Source organism: Platalea leucorodia (assembly GCF_965183815.1).
Source record: "Platalea leucorodia genome assembly, chromosome: 4".
Lineage (NCBI taxonomy): Eukaryota > Metazoa > Chordata > Aves > Pelecaniformes > Threskiornithidae > Platalea > Platalea leucorodia.
Window position 1 is genome coordinate 88369382 of NC_138826.1, and position 25831 is coordinate 88395212.

General features: G+C 37.7%; 1 protein-coding gene across 2 annotated transcripts in view; it reads right to left on the reverse strand.

Annotated features, from left to right (window-relative positions):
* FRS2 (fibroblast growth factor receptor substrate 2) overlaps positions 1–25831 on the reverse strand; it is a 61257-nt gene that overhangs the window by 10448 nt on the left and 24978 nt on the right. For both annotated transcript variants that reach the window (XM_082310270.1, XM_082310271.1), the window contains exons 2-5: positions 8633–8738; positions 6015–6106; positions 3989–4175; positions 638–796 (exon numbers count right to left, since the gene is read on the reverse strand). In XM_082310270.1, coding sequence (XP_082166396.1) covers positions 638–796; positions 3989–4175; positions 6015–6080 — 412 coding nt within the window. In that variant the 5' untranslated portion in view covers positions 6081–6106; positions 8633–8738. The remainder of the gene's footprint in view (positions 1–637; positions 797–3988; positions 4176–6014; positions 6107–8632; positions 8739–25831) is intronic.

Sequence of the window (25831 nt, forward strand, 5' to 3'; positions counted from 1 at the left end):
TCCTCCCAGTAAACTCCCTATCCAACTTCTCTTTCTACCATTAACAACATGTCTCCCTAACAGACAGGGACTTATTTACTTAAGTTTTCATTTCTCTGAAATAATCAACAACCTGGAATTCCTAGTTTCAAATATCAAGCCATCTGCCTGGGATTACTCAAAATCCTCTGGTATTTTTGAAAGGACTTCCCTCTACCCATCCATCTACTCATAGCAAAAGAAAGATTCCAAACTCACTCTAGATGTGATACTACCATTACTTTTTTCCTAATAAAAAGGTTGGAACATTACCCAACATTAACATTTCTCAGAAATGCTACAAATAAATTATGGTGATATATTAGAAAGCAATTCAATAGGTATACGCTGAAGCAGTGTTCGCATGCAACAACTATGTTCCCAAAACTTATTTCTTAAAACTGAAGAACTTGACTATGGCAGTTTTGCTCCCAAGACTTAGGATTCTCAAAAGAGAATCCTCAGCAAGTACCTCAAGAGAATGCATTACTGGTAATTCGCCTCTTAGCTGAAAATAGCATTTAATTTGCATTAAATCTTTAATTAAAAAGAAAACTAATTTAAAGCTAAGTACTACGTTACATTCAGGTATGTCATCTGACAGTATAACCATACTTACTGGTAGGCGTTCGAGGAGTTCTTGGAGCTTCCAACTCAGTTTGATGATTATTCCTTTCTACTACTGGTTCTTCTACCACATTTATGCTATTATTCTGCATTATCTCTTGCAACATATTAAATAGCTCTTCTGCACGGGCGCATTTAAAGGCAAAGATTCCTATAAATGCACAAGAAAAAGATCAAAATCCTTTAACGTAAGAAACATGCCTTACAATGTATATAACTTTCAAACAATAGAACTGGAATCCACATAATGAATACCTGTCAGAGAAGCAAAAATGTTAAGAAATTTTCATTGCAACAAAACACACAAAATTACTGTGAGAACCTTTAAAGTGTTTATCTAATAGAAGAAAAAGTTTCCCATGCACCAAAATTTAAATTAGAACAGAAAATTGATTCAATTAAAAGCAAAACTAAGTTTTGAGGGCTAAATGAGTGGTTAAAAAAAAAGGGCACAAAACAGGGCAAGATTTTTTTCTTTTTAAACTGATAAAAAGGATACCTGTTAAATAAATAAATCAATAAAGACACTAAATGAAACTACTGTGGTGCTACAAGGTCATATTTTTTAAACCAGGGTTCTATTAAATTACCATAAAAATAAGATACCTGCACAACAGGAAAGAAGGATTTAAACACTGGGTAAAAGTTTAGTTTCTTTAAGAAGATTAAAATGAAAAGCTCGTAAGACAAAGTGTGTGAAACGGACAGTAACAAACCAATCGCTTTAGGCTAAAGGATAGACACAGAACACAAAGTTAGCAGCAATACCATGTATTTTGCGTGTGTATTGTGCCACTTTGCCTTTAAACAGCAGGGAGCGCCCCAACTTACCCTCACCAGCAAAGTCGCAGCTTTGGATTATTCTTCCATTGAAAGCATGAAGTTAAAGTTGACATGCTTGTTAAACGGGGGTGCAGGTGCTCAGTTTTTAAAGTGAGTATTACAATCTTAAAACACTCTTTACTAAAAACTACCTACCCATATAGCTAGTTCTGTAAGTGCAATTATGTATATGCTGTTAATATTTATTTAAGGATGCAGAACTGTGACAGATCAGAACTACCAGAAATGCTCCACATGGCAGAAGTTCACAAAAACCCAGCTGGGAATATACCAAATGGGCTAAGAGGAATGATGCTCAACAATTAATATGCAGCTGGGGCAGTGAATAAGCTTCATGCTTGCAACGCAGCAGCTGTACAGCTTCTACTACATTTCCCCAACCCATGATCCAGCTCAAGTACAATAGTCCATGTTTAATTTTTTGTGTATTTCTGAAAATCCACACTGGATACTTAAATCTTAATGGACAAAAAATAAAATTAAAAAAATCTAGGTTCACAAGCTTTAAAAAAGCTCCCAGTATGTTTCCGAGAAAATCAGCTGCCTTTACCCCTTTGTTTAAAAAAAGTGCTTCCAAATTGCTGATTCCTTAAAATATGAGGTGAACCAAATTGGCACTGAAGCTGCAAGCAAAAACAACTTGATGAAACCTTGATTTTTATTAAATACATTCACATTTAATACAATGTGATCTGTCACTTACACAATATAGTGACACACCAGCTATTCCAAGTTTTCTAGCCTGAATTATCTATTAGCTGTGCTCCCAAAACGCGTCTTCAAGGTTTTTAATACCTAGCACAAAGTCAATGTTTCACCATCAGTGCATTCTGACAACTTATCAATAGATATAATTTGAGATTAAATGGAAAACACAAACAAGAATATTGACTAATGCAATCAGTAAAAGTTGCTGGGCAGTATGCAGGGTATTCTCCAATGAAAAACTTCTCGGTCATCTCACCAAGTGAAGATGAAGTTTTGCAACTGTGCCCGCAAAACTCAGTGTAGGTCTCAGGAACAACGCTCCATTGCAAAAGGGCAGCAGAGAGAACATTTTCTGCCAGGTTTCTTTTTTCTCAATATTCACAGTATTTTAATATAATGTAAGGAAGGCAAGAAACAAAAGAGAGAGGAAAGTGTTGCTGCTTACACAGCCTGTTTAATCTTCTCTATTTAAAAAAAAAAAAATTGTGAGGGAAGCAGAGAAGTCAATTAGACTTGGTGGAAAATTTTGCAGACTTGCTAATAGGCTGTGGAAAAGAACCTTCAAAATAGTATTTTCAATTGAATTTTATTAGTATCTATTTTACCTGTTTAGAAGAAGCAGTAAATTAAACCTGCAAAATCAATTAAAGTGATTTTCTTCAAAACAAAGTTTATTACTTTCTTCTTAGAAGGCTGAAAATGTAGTTTAGTATGGAGTATACTGTAACATTTGAAAATACCTCCATTTCTCATTAGGAGATGAACTGAGAATGCCTTTTGAACTCTTTTTAAAAAAAACCCTGTCTGCCCTTACCTCTGCTTGGACAATGAAGATTGACCAGCTTTGTTTATGATCAAGTTCTTTCATCTTCCTGATTTTTTACAGTGAAATTAAAAGAAAAAAAAATTGCAATTGCTAAATATCATTATAGATAAAAACACTAGTAAATGCTAAAAATCTGTAAGAAAATAAAAATTCTATGTAATTTCACAAGGTATCAATACATAAGAATTCTAACTACACACAGCTACATCACAGTAGAAAGATGCAAAACAAGGCTGAGACCTCAACCAAAACAGCTATTCCCTCGGGGACTGCTGCAGTGAAGAGAGAGAAAAAAGCCTAAATCTTCTCACTGGGAGCCAACCTTGGTCAAGGAAGGCATGATCTGGGAACTGTAAAGGTAACCAACTTTTTCCACTTAAAGCCACACAGAAAATACCTGAGTGTAGCTGGAGTTTACACACTTCATACAAAAATGTGTCAAAATTTGAGAATGATGTCATTGATATTAATGAAAGTGGTATTTGTTTTAGGAAGAGGATGAAACACAAGTGTGTTACTGAAGGCGGTAATAGGGTAGGGATATCTAGTTCATACCAGTGCTCCAGTCTTTTAAAATCTAAAAATAGAGAATTCTTTTAATTCCAAGGAGATTCCTCCACAGTTCCCGGTTTCACTGCCCCTCCCTGAATGTTAAGTCAACCTCTGAGGTAGGAGAATTTCCCTGTCAAAACCACCTCCTAAGTTGACCAGAAGTATCCACACATACAAGCATGAAGTGCTCCAGACCTACAACGCCAAAAACTATGTGCAACTCAAATCCTCGTTTTACCATAAGACCATTCCTCACAAGGTAACTTACTTTTTTTCCAGAAACCACATTCACATATAGAACTATAGCCTTTATAACCCTTGCCAAAGGACAGGCAAATATACTTTTTTAAACAAAATTGTCTTCCAACATCAAATAAATTTCCAAAAAGCTTTATATACAAAAATTCCACATACCTTGTCCAGTTTGACACCTTCGGCCACTTTCAAAAGAGAAAAGATTTGAGTCATAGCCATAGCGACGGAGACAGAGGTAGTGCCATTTTACAGAGTCCCTTTTACGGGTGTACAAAATTAGTTCTGTATCTGTAAGTTCCATTATGCCAGAACCCAGTTCATTACCATCATCATCCACATTAATAACCTATAAAAAGGAAGTTAAATAACATTAGGGTAAGTACTCTTTTGAGCACCAATACCACTACTAATAATCTTAATGTTTCACTGATGCACTTCATCTGCTCTGTCATATTAGTTACGATTCTTAAGGTAAAAGTTTAAAAAAAAACAAACCTAACCAAACCAGTTCCTTTGCTCCCCCAACCCTGAATTAAAATAATACATATTTAAAAGCAATATGAATGAGACTGCATAACATTACTGTAAAATCTGAGGAGAAATTTAAAATAGAAGAGATTAGTAAGTTAGATTTTTTTTTTTAACTAGCTTTATGTACATATTCTAGTATTTCCACATGGATAAGGCATACCTCAGATAATGGAATCTTTCAGAGCCCCATTTCTAAAAAAAAAATATTTGCTTTGTCATATAACCCCACTTACAGTTGGGAAAAGGAATGAAAAAGGATAAGGGGCTCCAAGATAAAGCTTCCTTCACATACCTGTATAGCCTTGCACTGTGCTGAATCACCAGACTGTTTTAGATTTTTTTTCCTGCCTTTTTAAAGTCAACAAATAATTCAAATACCCTATGGTTACCTTGCGTGAAAACATGTGTATAAAGCTTAAACTCTTATTTTTTCTGCTTTTAAACCAGTTTGAGGTCATCTGCATCCTTTACGGAATTCGGACAATATATATTTTCCTCTGCATGTATTTTATCTCACAATGCTGCTTTTAGTGGGATTGCTTCTTTCTCAGTAAGAAGGCTACCAAAAATATTCCCTATGGTATCAATTAATGTTACTCCTTAAAGAGACATTTTCAACTTGAAATCTAGTCAATTGAAAAGAATTAGGAATAGTTTCATCTGCCACTGAGGCTTATGCCAACTTTCTTCATTTTGCAAATTACATTCTTTCATCTTTCTCCCCCTGCTGCTAAATCAGCGACCCACACAAACAATAGCGAAATTCTACGAGGAGAAAAATAGGAACTAGTTACACAAAGTGATGTCAAATGCATAAAAAGCAATAGAACAGAAAAATATTTTATCCTTCAGCTTTTTGTACTGATAATATTAAAACATTTCCAGAAATTCCCATGGCTTTAAAGCTCATTTCAGTGTTGCCCTAAGGCAACGCGTGAATCATTTTTCACTATGGAAGCACTACATTCCTTTGCCAACTCACAGAGACAGTTTGGAGCATGGAAGCAAATCTGACTTGTGTGACTATGCAAAGGTATGTTTACTTAAAAGTCACTGACTTCAGCAGCTTCATGTTAAGCACGTTAAGCACATGAACAAGTGTTCACAAGCTTATAAATTCCAGGGATATTAAGGACAGAAGCATGTTTATAAATAAAATTTTTTCAACTGAAGGACAAAAAGGTCTCAAAGTGCTATAATCAGTAGTGACCTTCAAGTAAAATCAGCAGTCCTAAAATTTTCCATTGCTGACCCCGCATCCAGCTTCATAATCACACTTCTCCAATAGCTCTTCGCTTATGCTTACGACTCCCTTCCTAACTTCCATAACCTCCCAGAGGCAACGCTTACTTGGGCCCTACCAACTGAAATGGAGATGGATGAAAAGCACAGGGCTGCTGCTCCTTCCTGAAGATCAAAACTGTCATAAAAAAGCCTACCCCGTCTACAGAACTCCTGTCACTCTGGTAAAAGAGGATTTCTCAAAGGGGCAAGAGAAACCCGGAGACATGGAGACCTGGAACTCTGCAATGTTTTAACTGTTCAGTAATTCTCACCTTATTTTCAGTTTGTTTTTTTTTTTTTTTTTCCATCACAGACCTACTCTGCAAGAAAGCAACAAAATAATTCACAGCATACCACGTCAGTTGCTTACCTTAAACTTGTTTCGATGGTTATCTGGGACAGTTTCTTTATCTGGACAGCTACAACAGCTACCCATGACTTCTTTAGAAGACCATGTGATCTCTAAAGGACGAAAAAAAGCACCCCAAAATGATCACTTAGTTGAAGCAAGAACAGAGTATCATCGACAAAACAAATTGCTCTCTGAAATTACAATTCTTCATGATGAATGTTGCAGTCATAAGTAATAAAAAATCAACATAAATATTACAAATATTTTTAAATAGGTAAGGTAGATTTGGCATTAAGGAGTGGCAACACCGAGCTGTTAAAGTCCTACCAATAATTCAACTCGAGGTTACTACCGAACAGACCCATTTGATTTGTCACCTTAATTCCCATGGTAGCAGCTTGGGGGAAAACAAAACCCAACAACTTACTGGGTGCGATTCCCATCTCCTAAACCAGGGCCTTTACACCAGGCAGCTACCTGGATTCCAGTTCTGTCTAAATGAGCGCTCCCCGGCTCAGACTGCTGAGCGCAGCCCTAGTGACGCCCATACGAGCCCCGGGCTGCAGGAGGCTACCAGGCACAGGCAACACAAAGAGCCCACACGGCAATCCTGAAAGGCTGCCCTGGCTTCGGCAGCTCCAGGGCTGGCTTGCAACAGAAGGTGGAGGCGTTCCAGGCCTGGAGGCAGCCCTGTGCTGGCAGCTGTGCAGTGAGGCTCTGTGCTTCCACTTTTAAATACTTCCCATATAGCAATGCACATAAAACTATGTAGTCAAAGTCAAGGGAAGGAAAAAAAACCCACATTCAACACAAATATTTTAAAGCTTGTGTTTTTATTTCTATTAAGTTCCGTTTGGATTAAATTGTGTTACAGAGTCTACTTCATTTGCTATAAAACAGTAAAATATACAACTAGCACAGAACAGCATGGCTAAATTAAGGAAACCAAAACCAAATATTTGATATTTTGGATATTTTCATTTAAAGATTTTTGTATGTATGGTAGAACTTTCATAAAACAGTATGATAAAATGCTCGTAGAACCAAGTCTCACAACTTGCTTCTCCTCCCTCTACCACCTTGCCAAGGGTGGTAAGTCTTGCATTTCTTAAATACAAGAAAGTCAGACAAGAGAAAACTTAATCCATTTACATCATCTTTATATTGGATAAGAACTAACATTTCCACTACACAACTGAAAAGTAGGGCAAAATCCTGGAAGACAGCTAGTAAGTCAACAAGAGATAACAAGACTAGGAATCAAGAAGGAAGACAAAACTGGTTGATAACTTTTCCTGGCTACAGGGGGAAAAAAATCTGATGTCACCTTAAAAAAACGGGGACTTGCTTGCTAGACAGGCATTTATATTAGCATGCAGCAGTAGCATCCAAGTAGCACTTTAGTCTGCTGAGAAATAAGGTGCAAGGAATACAATGAAGAGCAGCTAACTCTTCCCCTCTTCTTGACCAGAAAATCCACTCAAAAGAGATACTGCTACCCTAGAGACTGTATAAATCTGTATAAATCCGCCACCAAACCCCCGCAGAGGTGAAACAGACAACAGAAAGGGTAACAACATGGCTTGGATTAACCCAGTAAGAAAGCGGCAGAGCGCCAGACACAGTCAAAATCATAGATTCTCTAATGTCATTTCTGGCCATAACATGAGAATGTGCATTAAGTTGACAGAGCTTTTTTCCCCAACTCAACATGCAACTGGGGGGGTTGGTTGTTTGCTTGTACTGTTGCAGAGAGAAGCTATGCTACACACTGCTGATTTTTGCACAGTGAAGTCCTGAATTTTATTAATCAGTCCAATAACTCTCTCAATAATAGTCTTCACACATACATTCTATTGTCATTTTAACTATTCCATTTTTCTGCTCGTGAATTCTGCCTGGTTGTTTAGAAAGGGAGATACAGGTAATAACGCCTATTACTAATTTCCTGCCCTGGCACCCCACAATGCTTCACTACAGTAATGTTCAGATGTTGGTCTTGTTAGCCTGTTGATGCTACCCTATTTATTCTGAGACTGCACTGCTAAAAAGAGCAACAGGTGACAATAGCTGCAATGCAGATTAATAATGAATATATAAATTTGCAGCAAAGGTTTTCAAGCTCTGGTCAATACAGCAGTCATAGCTGCAGATGCTTCTAGCAGCCTTTAGGCACAGATGCTTACACTTAATAAAGCCCAGTTTTAGACCTCCCCAAACGTTTGACAAAGTGGAAACAGAACTAGATAACAGAATGCTGTTACAGTATCATGACTTTCTTTGCATTCAGCATAAAATAACTGATCAAATCTGTTGGAGGCAGGTGCCTGCAAACTTAAAAACCAATTAAAAAAAACCTTAACTGCAAAGTAGTTTGGGAAAAATCACTAGAGTTGCAAGTAGAAAGCTGTAGCATATTAAGATGTTTGAAGTACAGCCACTGTATCTCAAGAACAACAAAGAAAGGGTATGTAATCAATAATCATACAAGCTCATTATTTTGTCTCCAATATATTCTAATATTAATACTTCAGAAAACCAAGAACTGCAATGCTGCTTCAAAGGAGAGATGTGAACCAAGGCTATGAGGAAGAAATGAAACAGCTGGGGAATTGACAGAATTAAAAATCACTCACCTAGATTTGGCCATTAATATTCCCAGCCTCTGCTGCAGCATCAGGGCTTCTGTCATACTCAAAGTGTCATGCTGTCTTTTCACAGAATTAATCATTTGACCTAGAACTAGAAGAGTACATAAAAATGTCATTTTTCTTGTTTTTAAGATGCCAGTTAGTAAACTAACAAAAATACATACAATTTTTTTTTAATTTATTTTTGGCAGTATTATGTCAAGTGAGGCCTTCATAGCTAGGATGCATCTTAAGTTGACTTTTAGACAAGAGACTGATCTCTTAGAGCTCCCCCAGCATTTCAGTGCTTAGCTGGGTCTTGGAAGAAAATAATCTGGTGTCCCTTTCTGCACTGTAATGCATCACACTGGGGACTCCACTCATTCTCCACTCACTCCTTACCCAATTTAGTGTGTGGAAATGACAGATGTGAAGCTCCTGTTATCCTTCGCACATACCGAACCAAACCAGTGCAGACAAACAGAAGAACACATACAACTTACTCTGCTTAACTCCCTCTTACTTATCCTACTGAACATATACAAATGCTGACTTGTATGGCTAACACAACACCCTTTCTCTGCTTCCCTCATGATTCTTGCTCCATTACATTAACCACAAATTGCTTGGTTTCACTTCTCCCCTCGCCCCCCGGATTACTCTCATACTAGCTATCCACTCACATTTAACACCGAAAACTCAACTGCTGCTTCCATCAGGCTAACAGTTGGCAGCCTTCATTCTCTGTAACATTGCCAAACGAGCACTTGATGTTTCCTTTGACGCTGCTTCTTAAACTCGAGAGAAAGACTAAATTCTCAGAAAAATACTTTATTATTAGCCTTTCTTATCAGCCTTTCAGGATCACTATGCAAACTTGTTTGAGACTATTGCAGCTCTGCTTATCAATACTGCTGCAATTCTTTGTATTCATCTACTGTCCTCTGCCTTGCACCTGGATTAAAAGCATTTTGGGAACCCAAAGCACTCTTCTTTTTTGCATAGTATCAAGTGTAATGCAGTCCCAAACTCATCCCAGCTCCTAGGCATCATGATAACAGTTGCAGAACACTCTTATTGTGGAGGGATTGTGCAAGAGAACAGCAGAAATTCAATACTGGTAAATGCAAAATAACGCACCTAGCAAAGGAGCTCTATCTGTTAGGAAAGATCAGTCATGCAGTTACACAGTTCAATGAAAACACTAGCTCAACAGCTATCATAAAGCAAATGAAACAGAATTGTTCAGAAAGAATTAAAAGAGCCAAAACAAAAATACAATTCTACTGTATGAATCCACAGTGCACCCACAGATGTAGTAACGTATGCAATCATGCCTCCCCCTGTCAAAAAAGACAGGGTAAAACCAGAAATATGCTACTTGGACTGCTCAGCCTGGAAAAAGGGACCACACAGGACAGAAAAGATGAGTACAGAATTATAGGTGACATGGAGAAGATAAATAAAGCACAACTATTTTCCAAATGCAAGCATTAGGGAGCAGCAGTTGACATTCTTAAGGGGCAGGTTCAAAAAAACTACACAAAAGTACTTTTTGCACATAGTATGTAGTTAAACTTTGTGATCCACAACGTCTTGTGGGAATGAGTTCCAAAATTTTAAAGATTCAGAAAGTAATTGGACAAATGCAAGCTCCATGAAGAGCTTTTAAACTCAAGGATGTCACATCTGGCTCAAAAAGTCTCTAAGCTGCAGATATTTAGAAGGGTCTTAGGGAATGATCATAAAATGTTCCTTCTTACTATTCCCTTCCCTATATATTTACTATCGACTGTCAGAATTTACTGTTCACTGTCAGAAACAGGACACGGGACAAACCAATGCTTCAAGTCTGACCCAATAAAGCCATTCTAGTTAACATAAAAGGATGACATGGACTCTGCACAGATTTTTGAGTGCACTGTCATAGGACATTAAAAAAAGACATAATTAACAACTTGTATTTAACTTGAAACTAAAACCTAGATTTCACAAAGATACCGAAGGATAAACTTATTGAACTGCTTGATAGATATGTGTATTTGCATTCACATACTAAACAAAGATTCTCTGCTGTGCATAAGTGGTATTTAGTATCAGGAACTTGCAGCAAGTCACGTAACCTTCCTATAATTTACGTGCCCTTTAGCCACAAGTTTTCTTGATCCTGGACAAAATTGTACACAGTTGTATTCAAGAATTATCCCTCTGCAACACGCATGGGCTCTGGTTCTGTGATGGCCCTACCCAAGCTAGCTGGTATTATTTAACCATGTTTTTTGGTCAGGTTAGATTTTTGTTGGCTTAGCACACCAAACCAGCTCAGCAGAGAGTCTAGCCAGCGCCAGAGCCAGCTGGGGACAGAATCACAGCCTTAGTCACCTCTGCCCAGTTTTTTCTGAAAACTTAGCCCCTTCCCTAATTACGGGGATTTACTTAATTTACCAAATTCCCTGCTAAAATCTTCAGGACAGGAGAAAGGAAAGACGGAGCAGAAAGCTTGACCCACCTACTCTGGTGGAATCTTAAAGGTAGTCATTAGAAAAATAATAAAATTAAAAATTTTCACAGGCAACCTACACTAATGCAGGTGTGTTTGCACTGGTATTTACCCTGATATTTTTCTAGTAAAATTTTAAAGCCTTCACATGGTTTGGCTACCTAAAGCAGACTAGGCTGTTTCAGTTACCTAAGAATGATTCTTAAATGATCTAAACAGAGTTTTTAATGGATAAAAGAAAGCATGCAAATTTACAGCACCTAACTTCCATTAAATGTAAAGCAATAATAAAATTCTCCAACCAGTTGTTTCCAATTACAAGTTGGCTATTTACTGTTTGGGATTTTGTTAAATCTTCCCAGATTGCAAAATATTTACCCAAACTTAAACATACCAGGCGAAGTAGACATTTTCACAGTCACAACCCTAAAAGTTAATCTTTTCAGTTATGTCTACAATGTCAAATTTAGGAGTTGTAATTTCCCGTTCATGAAGCATCAGTGGTGGCTGGGTGCAGTCATGCAAGGAGGGGGAAGGGGACGGAGAGTATTTTCTGCTTCTCCCCAACACATATCATTACTGCACTGCAAGGTAAAAAACCCAGGCAAGACAAACCAGGACCAGCACTTATCTAAACCTTGTTAACAGGAGTGAAAGTTAGGAGCTGCCATAACTACACTAAGATTTATTACTTGGCTTTGTAAAGTAAAAGATGTCTCTTTCCCTCATAGACTAAAAAGTGGCAACAAGCTAGGCTAATCTCTCAAAAGTCAAGCAAGACACGGCATTAGTACAAACACAGTAGGTACTTTTTTATTATTATTTTAAAGTCACAGTCCAAAGCTTGTAGAAATTCTAACATTTGGAATTCTGCAATCTCCCCTGGTTGGGAATGGTCTGAACAACGTGTGTGTTCCCCTTGTGTAAGAAAGGCCACGTGGACAAGCTGCAATCGTACTCCTCCTTTCGCTCACAATAACTGGTCACCCCATTAAAGTCCGCTCACGGTTGCAAAGCAGATCTATTAACTGGCATTAACTTAGTTCTGCATGCTCTGGTTGCAGAATCAAACATTAACTTTGGGTGATATTTTCTGTACGCATTAATTCCTAGCACACACCTTTTAAAAATCAGTGAAGGAAAAACCCCAAACCATAGCGTGCCTCAGAAGAGGCAGGGAGAAGCAAATGTGCCTTGTCTGTAAACCACTCTTTTGCACGTATTCTTTTCAAATGAAAAACTGGCCTTTCAAACCACTAGCTGCCACAGTGCTAGATCCTCTGTATGTCTTGCTTTCAGTCCTACAAGTAGAGAGCAGAAACATAACTAAAGTGCATTAACATAATTTTCATGTGTTTTATACCACAAAATCGTAGTTTAAAAAAAAAAAAAAAAAAAAGAAAAGAAAAAAGGTTACTAGGGCTTTTTCCTCCTTCAGAAATTTTAATATCTAGAAAGCCCAATTAATACAATGGCATAACTGGAGAAACGTGCCTGCGTACATGTTGTTAGCACTCAAGGCTGACAAGCACTTGAACCTATTCATTCACATATTATCAAGCATATTATCAAGCACTTGATAATATTTTGATCACAGCTAAGCACTATAAACACAGACTTATACTGCCGTTTTTGCCTGTAACATTCTAGATCACCCAATTTAGAAGACTACATCTACTTTTAAATTTAAAGTGTCAGTATCAACGATTTTCAAAGACTGTTTCTTGTTTGGCCTATGCTATTTAAAAAAATAAATAAATAAATAAAAGGACATAATCCCAACCACTAGAACACTGAACTCCTCTGTGCTTTTATTTCCTACTCTTATTTACAATATTTGAGTAAAAAGAAGTATTATCATACCCTCTACACTTAACATCAACTTCTGTGGAAATAAAGCGGTAATGATAAAGATTGCAAACTCCCTGACGATAAGTCAAAATCAGGAGTATTTCACCTTTTTCATTCATTTCTTTAAACAATTCTATTTAGCATAGTAAGTAGAATAATATTTTTCAAATTGTCAATTATTTTTAAAACGTGAAACTGCCTGGCACTTCATATTTCTTTTGTCTTTAATAACAACGCAAGGACATAACCTTCATAGTTTAAACTCTGCCACTTCCTAAAATACAGTTCTCAAAATGGGTTCCATAACCATTGTAAAGTGTTAGCCAGGGTTTACCTAAACTTGAAACATGTTAGCTGCCGTGCTTTACACCAACACTGAAATCAATCATTACAATTCAGCAAGCTCAAAAATTAAGTCCATTTAAGATTTTTTCAGCTGTACTATAATACTTGAGTATTTCAGACCTACAGAATTGGGTTCTCACAGCTGTTTACTATCAAAGAACGAACAAAAAGACTATATTCAATTTCAAGTTTTATTAACACTCCTTAAAAGCAAGTTATATGAATGGTTTCAACACCTGCTTCTTTCTTAACTTCACAGTTAATGCTCAGATCAATCAAGTAAAAAAAAAAAAAAAACCAAAAAAAAGGAAATGAGTTGTACTTGACATATACAGGAGAAATCCTTAAGTTTTTTAAAGGGAAAAGCCCAATACTTAGGAGTGGAGGGAACAGAAAATGTAATGGTTGTCATCTGTACCAAGGCTAGGACGGTTTCAACATCATAGCTGCCTTCCGTGAAATAAACTCAGGTTACTGCCTAGGGGACAGTCAGAATGACAAACATTTATTTATTTTTAAAAAACAAGTTCCCAGATATTTTCAAATTCACTTTTTCAAATTGTTCTTTTAGCTGCAGAGTTTTGTTTGCTAGCTCTTTTCAATTTAATGCCACCTGATCATAATAATGACAAACCAAGAGACGAACCATTTCTTTTCCTCCCCAGTTTGGGTCCTCTTTAAAAGTTGAAGTTATTTGGGAACATGAGATACATGTATGAAAAGACAACTGTTACTTAAAAAATAAGTATTCTGCTGAAACCAGTGTTTGTGGGAATAAGAAAGTTTAAAACTGGCCAGCATGTTTTCTTCCTGAGTTCTTAAAACTTTGAAAGAACGGATTCTACAAGCTATTTCAAACTCAAATTGTGCCATGTTTCAATTTACATGTATCATGTAAAAGACACTTTACCACAAAAGGAAAAATTTAACTTGCACATTACTCTCCATCCTAGGGTCATCAATGTTGGACACTTCATCATGAAGCATTCTCTCATCTCAAATACAACTGGCAATTGCCCACACAATAGAAATACAAAAGTTTACTTGAATATCTGACAAAAGTGGTATCTTTCACAGAAACTGTGACCTTGCAGATATAACAACTTGTGTAAAGTGGAGCACATCTGGCTGAAAGCTAAATTTCATCCTTCTGTTTGATGGCCGTAACAGCAGTAGGGACGAGACCTCCTAGGAAAATCGGGAGACTCCTAGGAAGCCTTCCTGAAGCCTTTACAATTGCCTTGTTGTGGACATAAGCTATATGGCAGATTGGAGCCACGTTTTCCTGCCACATAGTTGAATCTCTCCACATAAACTGTAGCACAAGCAAGCTATGAGCGGGTTTTTTGTTCCTTGACGCCTGTGGTGTAAGCCTGTTTGAAATGGGAGAGCTTGAGGGTGCCCCTCCTTAACCTCCTCTCAGGTAAGAGGATGTAGCTTCAAACTACAAACTACAGAAGCAAGTGGGAGACAATAATTTTTTTTTTTTTTCCTGAAAACCCATAAAGTCTCCAGTGAGAGACATGAATTCTGTTGTATTTGCAGCTTAAAGGTAGAATTAGCTCTCCACAAAGGATCATACCAAGCCCAGAAAGGGCTCTTTCTCCTGATGCCTTGGAGTTCAGGAATTATCAGAAGTGATGGCAATGGCAAATTATTTGTGTCTATATAAAAATATGCACAAATTGCTTAGCATTAAGTAAAACTCCCCCTTCTCCCTTCCTCCAAGCATGTTAATGTTGTCACTTCTTATAAAACTCCTTAAAAATAAACATTTTTCTCCTCAAAACTATCACTTAAGATAGCTAACACTTAAAATACTTTGTGCAGGAACAGACCCATCACATTTCTAGATTTTGCCTTTTACAGGCCCATTTTTCTTTCTACCTCACCTGGGGTATAAAATAAAAAAAAAAATTAAAAAGTAAATTCTTTACTTCAAGTGGAAAGGTGCAAAGGAAAACTTAGGGAGCACGGAGGAAAGGTTTTTATTATTTAAGCAGACACCAGATTCATCTTGTATTTTAGGTCACTAACCTAAACGCTGTCAATCAATGCCTTCGCCCCACAGAGACTGACCTCCTTCCATTTAGCGTGTAAGAAACAGAGTCCAAGTTTTGGTTGTCTAAATTGCATCTAAACTAGACACTAGGAGCAGACATCACAAATAATTTGCTAGGCAACTGAACACATTGAAATTGGAAAGTTCAAAATTCGAGGTTCTCAAGTGTTTGAATGTTTACGTTTATACAGGGATTCAGACAAGAAGCATCCCCAGTTCAGAGCGGGTACTACAGCAACCATCAGTACACCTGCCTGGCACGGGCTGCAACACTGGTGCAATACTTGGTGACAGAGGTGACCTATTCAAAACAAGAAATCTAATTTCATTACAGTTGCATGAGTGGCTTCTTATAGGAACGTTACAGATGTCAACACTGATTTCTTTTAAAACAGAAGTTATTTTTAATCTTTTTTTACGGCTTTCAGTATATGGAAACAAAATAACTGTCAAACATTTACATGATACAAACCACTCTACAACTTACTTTTTATCTCTCTTTCCCTCATTTTTCCCTTAAGGACCTATTTTTTCCTTATAAACTTTTTACAGAATGATAATAAATGTAAATTGATTTATTTCAGATTTGACATGCTTCATGTTTCATCATTTCCACCTTTGCATACCATGTTAAATATTGCTTGATATTTGATTACAACTGGTGTATTTAGATTTGTTTAACAGTGAATTTTCACCCTGCAAAATATAAGAAGCAAGGATGGGATGCAATTTATAAAGCAGCCTATTTTTCTAGATCCTTCATGAAGAATACTGAGGACATGATATGTCAAAGGGAAAACATGCTTTAATAGATACTGCATGAATTGTGGATTAAATCCTCTATTTAAAAATTCACCTCAAATTATGTCAAAATTTGCATTATCTTTACCATCCCAAAATCTTCTGATGACAGAACCTGAAGCTTACATACTCAATTCCTTGGAATGCTAGCAACTCCACTCAACTTCTGTTTTCTGTTTGCCCTGTGATGAGCCACACAGCACGGAACCTGCCCCTCCCCGAAGCTCATTCCAGTATATCTTTCTCCTCTTTTAAACTCTCACAATTGGAAATACTTGAAGAAAGCACAGCCAAATCCCTACAGACACATGATGAGAAGTAATTTTCTCAGCTCAGAGTTTTTGAGTACTGTTGATGCTAATGGTTATTCTACAGCATGGAATAATTTCACCTGAATACCGTCACCTCATAGATTCAGTACAAACAGAGTATAAATCTGAGCGTTTCAGGTTACACATAGACAATTTCTAAGTAACTCAGTACATCCTCTGCTCATTAACCAGAGTTGTCACTACAGCAAAGCAGCTTTAATTTTTCCACACAAAACAAATTTTGGATGAAAAAGTCCAACAGGCATCTGAGACAGCAAACAGACTAACAAAGAGAGGAACAAACTTACCACGTAAGAAAAATATTACCGAGTAAAATAATTATTGTTTTATTGCCATATTATTCCTTCCAGAAGATAGGCGAAGAAGGCTGAAATGGTACTGCAATCAGTCCTTTGAGTTTTGCTGGTAGCCAAATACTGCCCATTTTGTAACTGGCTAATACAACAGATTAAATGGATAACGTATTTATCTGATGTGGCAAATCCTGCATCTTCAGAGTCATGATGTAATCCATGGTGGCAAATTCTATATGATTTAAGAATTCTGGTATCCTACTTAGGACTTAAAATAGCCCATACTTTGACCTTCTATTTATTTTGGCTAGCATATCTTCACCACCATGAAGCCAAGTTCTTTCAATTGGAAAACAAAACTTCGGTTTCTGGAACACGGGACTCCCACGTACCAGACCTCACATGCACATAAGAGATGTAGCACCAAAATAAAGCATTTGCCCTGAACTAGTAATTACTGAGTGTGGTCAGCTCCAAGAGCCTCATTCCCCCAGTGGTCACAAAAAGGACCTTTATAATTACTTGGGGGGGGGGGGGGAATTCTGTACATCAGCAAAGACTGACTAATTCACTTTAATGTTTGGAGACAGAACAGATGTAAGAGGTGCCAGAACTGGAATGTTCTCCCATGGAAACACAGGGGTTTAAAGGAATACGAGTGTTCAGCAGAACAGGAAGAAATCCCTGAGAAATACAGCAAGAGGGGCACGAAATGCTCTCCTTGCCTGCCCATGCATGCCGCCACCCTTCAAATCAACTCCTCTTCTTTCAGGTGTCCTGGAAGGCCCTTGCCTTGCACAGTCTGACAAACGACGACGTAACAACAATTCACTCCTAAACAGCGAATACATTTTGGGGAGATGGTGTTTTAATATTAAAGCAAGCTGAACTAAGGTCAGTCATAATCCTTGCCCTTCACCCACTTGGCAATGATTACTAAGAAAATTAATATTGAAGGTGCCTGAGTACTAGAAGGATGAAAAAGCAGCAGTGCTAACAAACCATAACAGAGTTAAAAACAACAATGAAGGAGATGCAAGAAGAAACTAAACATGCTGAGAAAGAGTTTGGTTCCACTGGCTGCAATTATGGAAAACAAACTATGAATCGTAGAGGTGAAGTTGCGGAATGTAGTTTCTAATTTTGCTTATGCTAACAGGTAGAGTTTTACCTCAAGATTTTTTATTAAATGAGCATGTTGTCAGACTTATGACTAAAATACAGTAATAAACGTACACTCCTTTTCTCTCTTTAGCCCTTTCCAAAGGGAAGGAGGGGGGACCAAAATACAAAACTGGCAAAACTCAAGCTAAACTGTAAAGCCTTCTGGCTCCTATGAAAACAAAATTATTGCAACCACACACAAGCTTCAGCACACAAGCTTGCCGTTTCGGTGCACCGCCCTCAGAGCCCTCTTTGAACACGCGGCGAGGAGGCTGATGCAGGATCGCACCGGGAACTCGCCCTCTCAGCAGCATTCCTCCACCGGCACCTCCTGCCGCTGCCAGCCGCCTGCTCCTCAAACTCACAGGAGGCTTTCTTTTCTTTTCTTACTCCTCCTTTTTAACACCCAGATCCTCACAACTCAATCTGTTTTGCTGTATATGTTTCAGTATATTTGGATTCAAAGCGATCAGCAACTTTTTACTTCTTCCCCCTCACCCCACCCTGTCTTGGTGCTATAAGAAAAATACCCGATACAGAAAAAAAAAACACTTAAAGAAAAGCAAATTAGGAGCCTTGTTGGTTTGTTTAAATTCAGGACTGCCAACTGATCTTGAAGAGTCATCATGTAAAATTTTGAAATGGCATGTTAGTATTAAATTAATTCTCTACGGTTCTCCTTAAATGTGACCATTTTAGTAAAATGCTCGAATTTAGGTAAGTTAGTTAAACATTTGTCGGAACACTGTTCATCAGTAATTCTTTAAAAAAAATGCTCATTCTGACAGAAAAGCTCTTATATTCACCACAATTACAGTAGAACTGAAGATTAAAGACCAACTCAGACAGCTGAGTTAGATGAGCAGAGAGAACTGCAGCAAGCAGCAATGTTGTGCTAACACTTAAATACTTCATGACGTTTAAGACTGATTTATGTGACACTGATCCTACACCTCTCCACTTTGCTCTAGCATGAGATTTTAAGACCCGCATTCCCTTACCCTGAGGTGTGGCACCCCATATTTTGTCCGGTCCTAATGCAATATAAATGGTAACCACACATTTCATCCAGGTACTAGGTCGATCCAACTGTTCTATTCAATAGGTGCATACATATACATACACGGCATTAAGTGGAGTTTCAAATCTTCACTTCAGCACACTTCGAAAACTCTAGGTCTTTAATGAACAGGCATCTTGAACAGAAGCATACAAGCCATTTGCTCCACCATCCCCATCTTCTGAGGATGTGGGACAACGTTCCTTGTTCTACTCTTTAATCGCTCTCCAAAAAATGATCCTCTTACTCTAAGCTTCCAGAGAAACAAGACTTATATTTTACTTGGTATCATTTTTAAAACAACTTACACACATGCAAATATTTTTCAATTTCTTACTAAAACAATTTCTCCAGATCCACATCACCATATTGTTTTCTGTGAATGTCTGCCAGATTAACTACATCCAGAAACAGCCAGAACATCAAACTCCAAACTGCAACATTACGTTAAACACGCAAGCGCTACTAAATTATTTTATTCTTGGAAATTCTGAATCTCTTAAAAAATGTCCTCTGAGGAACAGCATATACAAAAAGCATAATTTTTACACAACAACAAAACCGCAGAAACAGGACTGATGTTTTAAGCATTACTGCTATGGAAATGCTTTTTGGATATAGGATCAAGGAGAAAGGCAAGGAGATGGGAAAATAAAGTAGAAGGCTACAACAATTAAGTCAAGTAATGGAGCCGAAGAGGAAGAGAGAATCTAGCTTTATTCTTGAAAAGGATGCCTGGCTTGAAACTGTTTAAATAGTGAGTCAGCCCTCCAATATTTAACCACAAATGCCTCCTAAAACTTGAGCCCCACAGCTCTTGCCAAGTCTTCAAAGCCAGCAAAGTGCCAAATTTTGTAATTAAGTAAATGGCATTGAGTTTATATTTTTTTAATATTTTAATCTCAGAAATACTGTTCATTCAAACATTTCAGGAAAGGTTAAGTTTTGCTTTTATGTTTTTGACATGTTTTGCAAGCAGTCTTCTAATACATTAATAGAAACAACACTGAAAAGCCTGCAAGGTCTTTCTTACCGAAATGTTAAGCTGATTCAGTAAGATGTTATCAAAACTAAGACCACAACACTGTGTTTTATAAAAATAAATAGATAAATACAGTTTCAATGTGCATTCTCAATATGTGCCCTTCTTCATCCATCCATTGGTTCCTCTTTCGCTATCAGCAAGTTCTTAGCACGTGGACACAAGGAACCTGGCCTTACCTGAACATCTAGCTTTTATACATGGTTTTTATTTCTTGGAAAAGTGACAATCCCATCCTCGCAAGACATCATCAAATCTGTTTTTTTTTTAAAAACAGTTTGTCTTCTGTATTTACCATTTCTCCCTTTCTGCACAGAACTCTCTTCACCACATTTGAAAGACTCCTGATTTTCTTAGTTCCATTTCCATGCCTCCTCATGTACTTCTTGTACATTTTTTTCTTCCCACTTTAAGTAGAAATTCTAATAATCATTTAACTTTACCTCCTCTGTGACCTCAATTCATTGTACAAAAGGGGAAGATTAACACTAGCTAGTTACTCCTCTGAAGCAAAACTATGTAGACTTTTCACTGGTAGCTGATGAGAAGTAAGATCCACAATCTTAGGGTATCTGTTGTCACCACTGAACTGCATCTGCCAAAAAGCAGGTTTAAGTTAATTTTTTTTTCTTTGCATTTGCAATGAAAAAGAGCATAAGCACATTTAGTTAATGTGGCTGATTTGTTAAAGCATGGTAACCTGACTGTGTAGATGCCTGTCCTTACTTTGGGCTGCACCAACTGATTAAAATTCTGATTATTAGGATCTGCCCAGCAGATTTAAGTAAAACCCAAGGATAATCATATTTGGGCATCCAAGCAACCATTTTCTTCTTTTCACTGCTGAATCTCTTACAATGAACTTCTATGCAATTAAATAACTTTTCATCCTCCCTACAACATCTTTAGTTTTGAGTACTCCTTTGTCAGTGGTGTAACACACTCCCCATTAGTCTAGATGATCAATGTTCTAAAAACTATTTTCCTATTTGAAATAAGTTACCAAAACCTGTACTTTGATCTGCCTGTACAGTGGAGAGCAAAGTTCCATTAAACGAAAAATCTTTTTTCTTAGTGCTTTACAACGAGCACAGCTAAAAGATCCATTTCCTTGTATTATATTTCCATTTTTTAAAAAAAGCTCCTTTTTGGGTCTCATAAAAAGTTTCTTCTTGAACACTGCTGAAACACTACAGAAATTTCTGTAATGACCCAGATCTCTCAATATAGAGCCCTATGAAGCTTTATTCTGTTGGATGACTATTATGCCACATTAGACAACTACTGTCCAATGTTAATATCACGCAACATTTTCTTCTAGCAAAGAATAAACATACCTTTCTAAAGAATCCATAATGAATTGGCCCCTTTGTATAAATCTCTTCCTAATATTGTAAAGATCTGTAAAAGTAATATTAGAAGGATATTCAACATGAATGGAAACGTGGGTGTTTGTGTGTGCGTACATCAGTGTCTACACACCAGAACAAGCAGCAGAACAAGGATTAGCTTGTCCTAATAAGAGCGAGCACCGTCCCCACAACAGTTGTCGCAGCAGTAAGGCTTGATCTCTGATCAGACCACAGCACAGACGATTTGCCAGTGGAAAAGCCTGCAGCCTAACACAAGGAGGACAGCACTGAGGTTGCATCACATTGCATGTATCATTCCTTTTCCTGTTAGCCCATCCTCAAAACAGACTGCTGACATATATTTAGAACATATATTCCCAAAAAAAGGAAAAACAGACAATGAACAGCTGCCCATCCCAAGATTTATGGAATCTGAAGATTGAGACAAACATGCCACAACACCCAATGATGGTCAAAAGATATAAAAGATCATACAAAAATTAGTTTGGCATTACTAGTCAAGAGGAACCCCAGAGATGTCATGAGGATTTGACAGCTTTTTTCTTGTCCTGTGTCACTCACAAGGGATCCTGGCTAAACTACTTGGGCACAAGTCTTGCTGCTTGTTAAGCAAGTGGACACAGGAGTGCAAGCAAATGGAATCTGTCAGAGAACAAGCATCAAGTAACTTAAGAGATCAGAGAAACAAATACCACCTGGCCCTTCCATAGGATCTTGCACTGAATTTTGTTATACCATCCTTCCTAAAAAGATAAACTAATTTTATCTTTAATTAGTATTGTAAAGTGATTGTCACAGAACCACCTGTTTCATTACAAAGTTAGCTTGAGTAACCATTTGCTCTCTTTTACTTTTCAAACTAACGGATTGTAACATAAGAATGCACACACAGCTTGCAAATCCAGCCACATTTTTAAATTCCTCAATACCATCAGTTGTGGACCTCATTATTTGCTACTATTTACATAATTATTTTTTCCCTGGGACACCTTTCTAAATCTCTATTACCAACTATATCTTTATTACATGAAAGAGTATTATATGGAGTGAGATGATTTGAGATGGTGGGAAATTAAAAAAGTCCCATTTTATTCATCTTTTTGTAAGACTTAACTCTTCCCAAGACATTACTGAAGGCTGTTCTGCAGGCATTTTATTGTCCCAAATTTGTAGTTTGAAAGACTGTTTGTACAGTAAAGGTGCCCATTTTGAAGAACAGAAGCTTACAATAAAATTAAGCTTCTCTCACCAAAAAAGTTGCATATACTTTTATTTAAATAAGTCCTTCCACAAGGTTCCGTCCATTAACAAGTCTGACTGGGTGTCATTTGGAAAACAATTTCTGTGGAAGGTTTCCAGGATTAAACTGTCGACTTTATTGTGTCACATTACATTTATAAGCATTAGTACCTTCAACTACACAGAAGTGTCATATTCACCTTATTGTACTGAAATTATCACCTGTTATCTTAAGTGGCAGATAATCTTTAAGGATGAAAATAACCTTTCTGGATTCTCGTCTAGATAGCACATGCATGTTTTCTAATCAACAACTATGATGCCTGAATATGTACAGCACATGCTCTCACACAGCAGTCATATCCAAGATTGGGATTCATAAATACATATGAAGACTCACCTCTAATCCTCTCTGAATGAACAAAAGAGTGACACAACTCTGTTTAAAGAAAAAAAAATCCTAAATGAAAGGCCTAAGAAGTGTACTCACTTTTCCTGGTGCTGGGACAGTAGCCTTAAGCTTCAGCCTCAGACAAACCTCACACACCTCTATGCGCTATGGGGAATTCTGAGTACTGTACAGTGTCAAATATCACCTGAAATACTGTAGCCCTCAAAGCCTTCATATAGATTTTGTTTGTTTGTTTCTCTGTCAACTGCATTCAGTGGTAATCTCTACATACAAATTCACACTGGCTTTATGATTCTGTGTTGCTTTATGAGTGAATCTTACATGCTGCAAACTTCTACAACTTCTAGATATTAAGAATGAGGCTGATGTAGTTTAAAATACCACACTAAAACTTCAAACACGCTTGCATATGGAAAACAAGCTGATTTGGTTTATAGCTAGCATGGGCAAGCTTGTCCTTGCCCATCATTTTGCTAGCATTTGATGGCTATATTGAATGCCCATTTTCTTTTGTAAAGGATTAATTCTAGACACCGCTGAAGATGCGAAGACCTTATTACCATTACTAGCCATGACTACACCAAAGCAGCACCCAGAGCAGCCTTTGAAAATGGTATCAATTCCACAACAGGTTCTTGTCTTTACTTGGGACTAAAGCCTCCAGAATTTACCCTCCACAGCTACACAATTTATTCTTTTTCTGATGAACTTCCACAGTGGAAAACATATACGTTGAAGGCGGAGGGGACACACACACACGTACCAACCAACATGTGTGCTCCTAGGGTACACTACATTAATTCTTCATATTTATATTACACTCTCTTTCATCAATAACACTACCCAAACAGATCACACTCCCATTATTCTGTGCCAGCTGTGCTATTTAATGGATATTGAAGTAGTACCACTTGGTAGAGTACATTACAAACAGTAGCTCTTCTGTTATATTTTTTTATTATTAAACTTCAAAAAGGCCTTGCAAACAAGAAACCAAAATAAATGTACTACTGATGCTCTGAAAGGCCTGCAGACCTCCATGGGAGTTGCCAATTCTGAAGTATTCTTGATGTTAACTGCTTTATTGGCTAAAGCAGACAAGTTGTCTCCTTTATGAAGAGTCCCTATTCACATGCCAGCCACTGCATCTCTTAAACCAGCATTCCTCAAACTCAAGTCCACAAGCTCAAGGCTCATTTCACCATCCCACCTCTCCTCCTCTCCCCTCCAGTTTGAGCAGCACTTCGCAGGAGGCGATGGAGAACTGCAAGGGTGCCAGGCGAGCAGAGGGGAGAGGAAACCAGGCAAGGGTCATGCAGCGGTGGCGTGGAGGGAGAGGCATGCAGCGCAGACAGCAGGGCTGCTTAGAAATACATGCACCCACCTTTCAGGAGGCCACGCTCCTGCTGTCTGGAGGCTACACAAATCGGAGGTGCAGGGATGGGCTCTCCTGCTGCTCCGGGCCACAGGTGAGCTCTGGCTCTCATCGGTCTCCATGGTGAGCTGCTGCATGGAGCAAGGCCAGCAGAAAATATATTTTTGGAAGGTTACATTTCAGCCAGCTTAGCTTCCTGAGCTGCCCCCCTGCTGGCCTAGTGACAGAGCTGGCACAACCAAGAGAAGGCAGGAATGCGCAGGGGGGAGCAGGACTACAACTAGCTGCGTGCTTAGCTCAGCTGGGACTTCAAGCCATACCCAGATCACAGCTTCATTAGCACAACCTGACCAGCTAATGTCAACATCTCCACCTAAACATCTGCAAAATATAATTTATTGCTACTGAGAAATAAAATGCAAACAAAAAACTAATAAGAAAACCCCATACCCACCTGAATTTCAGCTATCTCAACTTTTACTTTCTAGAAATGTTTCTTCAGTTACTCATCACTTCCAAACATCAGTATGTCACTCATAACTGATCTGGGTTAAAAATAATCATTATTTTCCTTGCTCAGCTATTTTTCAATCTGGACCAGCTTCCTGATCAGGTTCACCACATGAACACAAATAAGGGGGTGGGACTGTTTATACCAACAGCACCACAAAGAAACGCTCTTTGAAACTACACCCACAGATACACCTTTGTAGTTACTCTATTCTGTGCTGCAGTTAAATGATCAATCACACCTTATCGTCAATTAAAAGTCACAGAAAATTTGAAAGAAAGGACAGGACACAGAAGAATTCAGATTTAGGCAGGGTTGGGGTTTTTTGGGTTTTTTGGGGTTTTTTTGTTGTTGTTCTTTTTTTTTTTTTTAATAGAAACATTTAAAAAGTTATGATTCTGACCCATCCATGGGGCTTGCAGCTTAATTTTAAAGCAGGTGCAACAAGCAAAATGGAAACCACCCCAATCCAACAATTTTCTAGAAGACAGATAACATTAGTTACATGGTTTAAACAACCAATTTGTTGCTTCAGGGTATTAGAAGTCTGCCCAAAGATGACACAAAAAAAAATTGTTCACAGATTCTACAATTACAGCATTTTGTGGGTGAAAACTCAGTGGTCTCTAGCAAAACAGCACAATTTGTTTAAAAACACAGAATGTAAAATGTTTTGGTATAAAACCCATCTAAATAACAAGCCCATAAAGCTTGCCTGCACTTACTTAGACAAGAATGGAAAGAAAACAAAAACCTATTCTAATTCGCTCAATTCTAAGAACTAGATTTGTATTTTAAATTTAGTATTAATTTATATGATTCAACATCTTAAACTAGACTTCAAA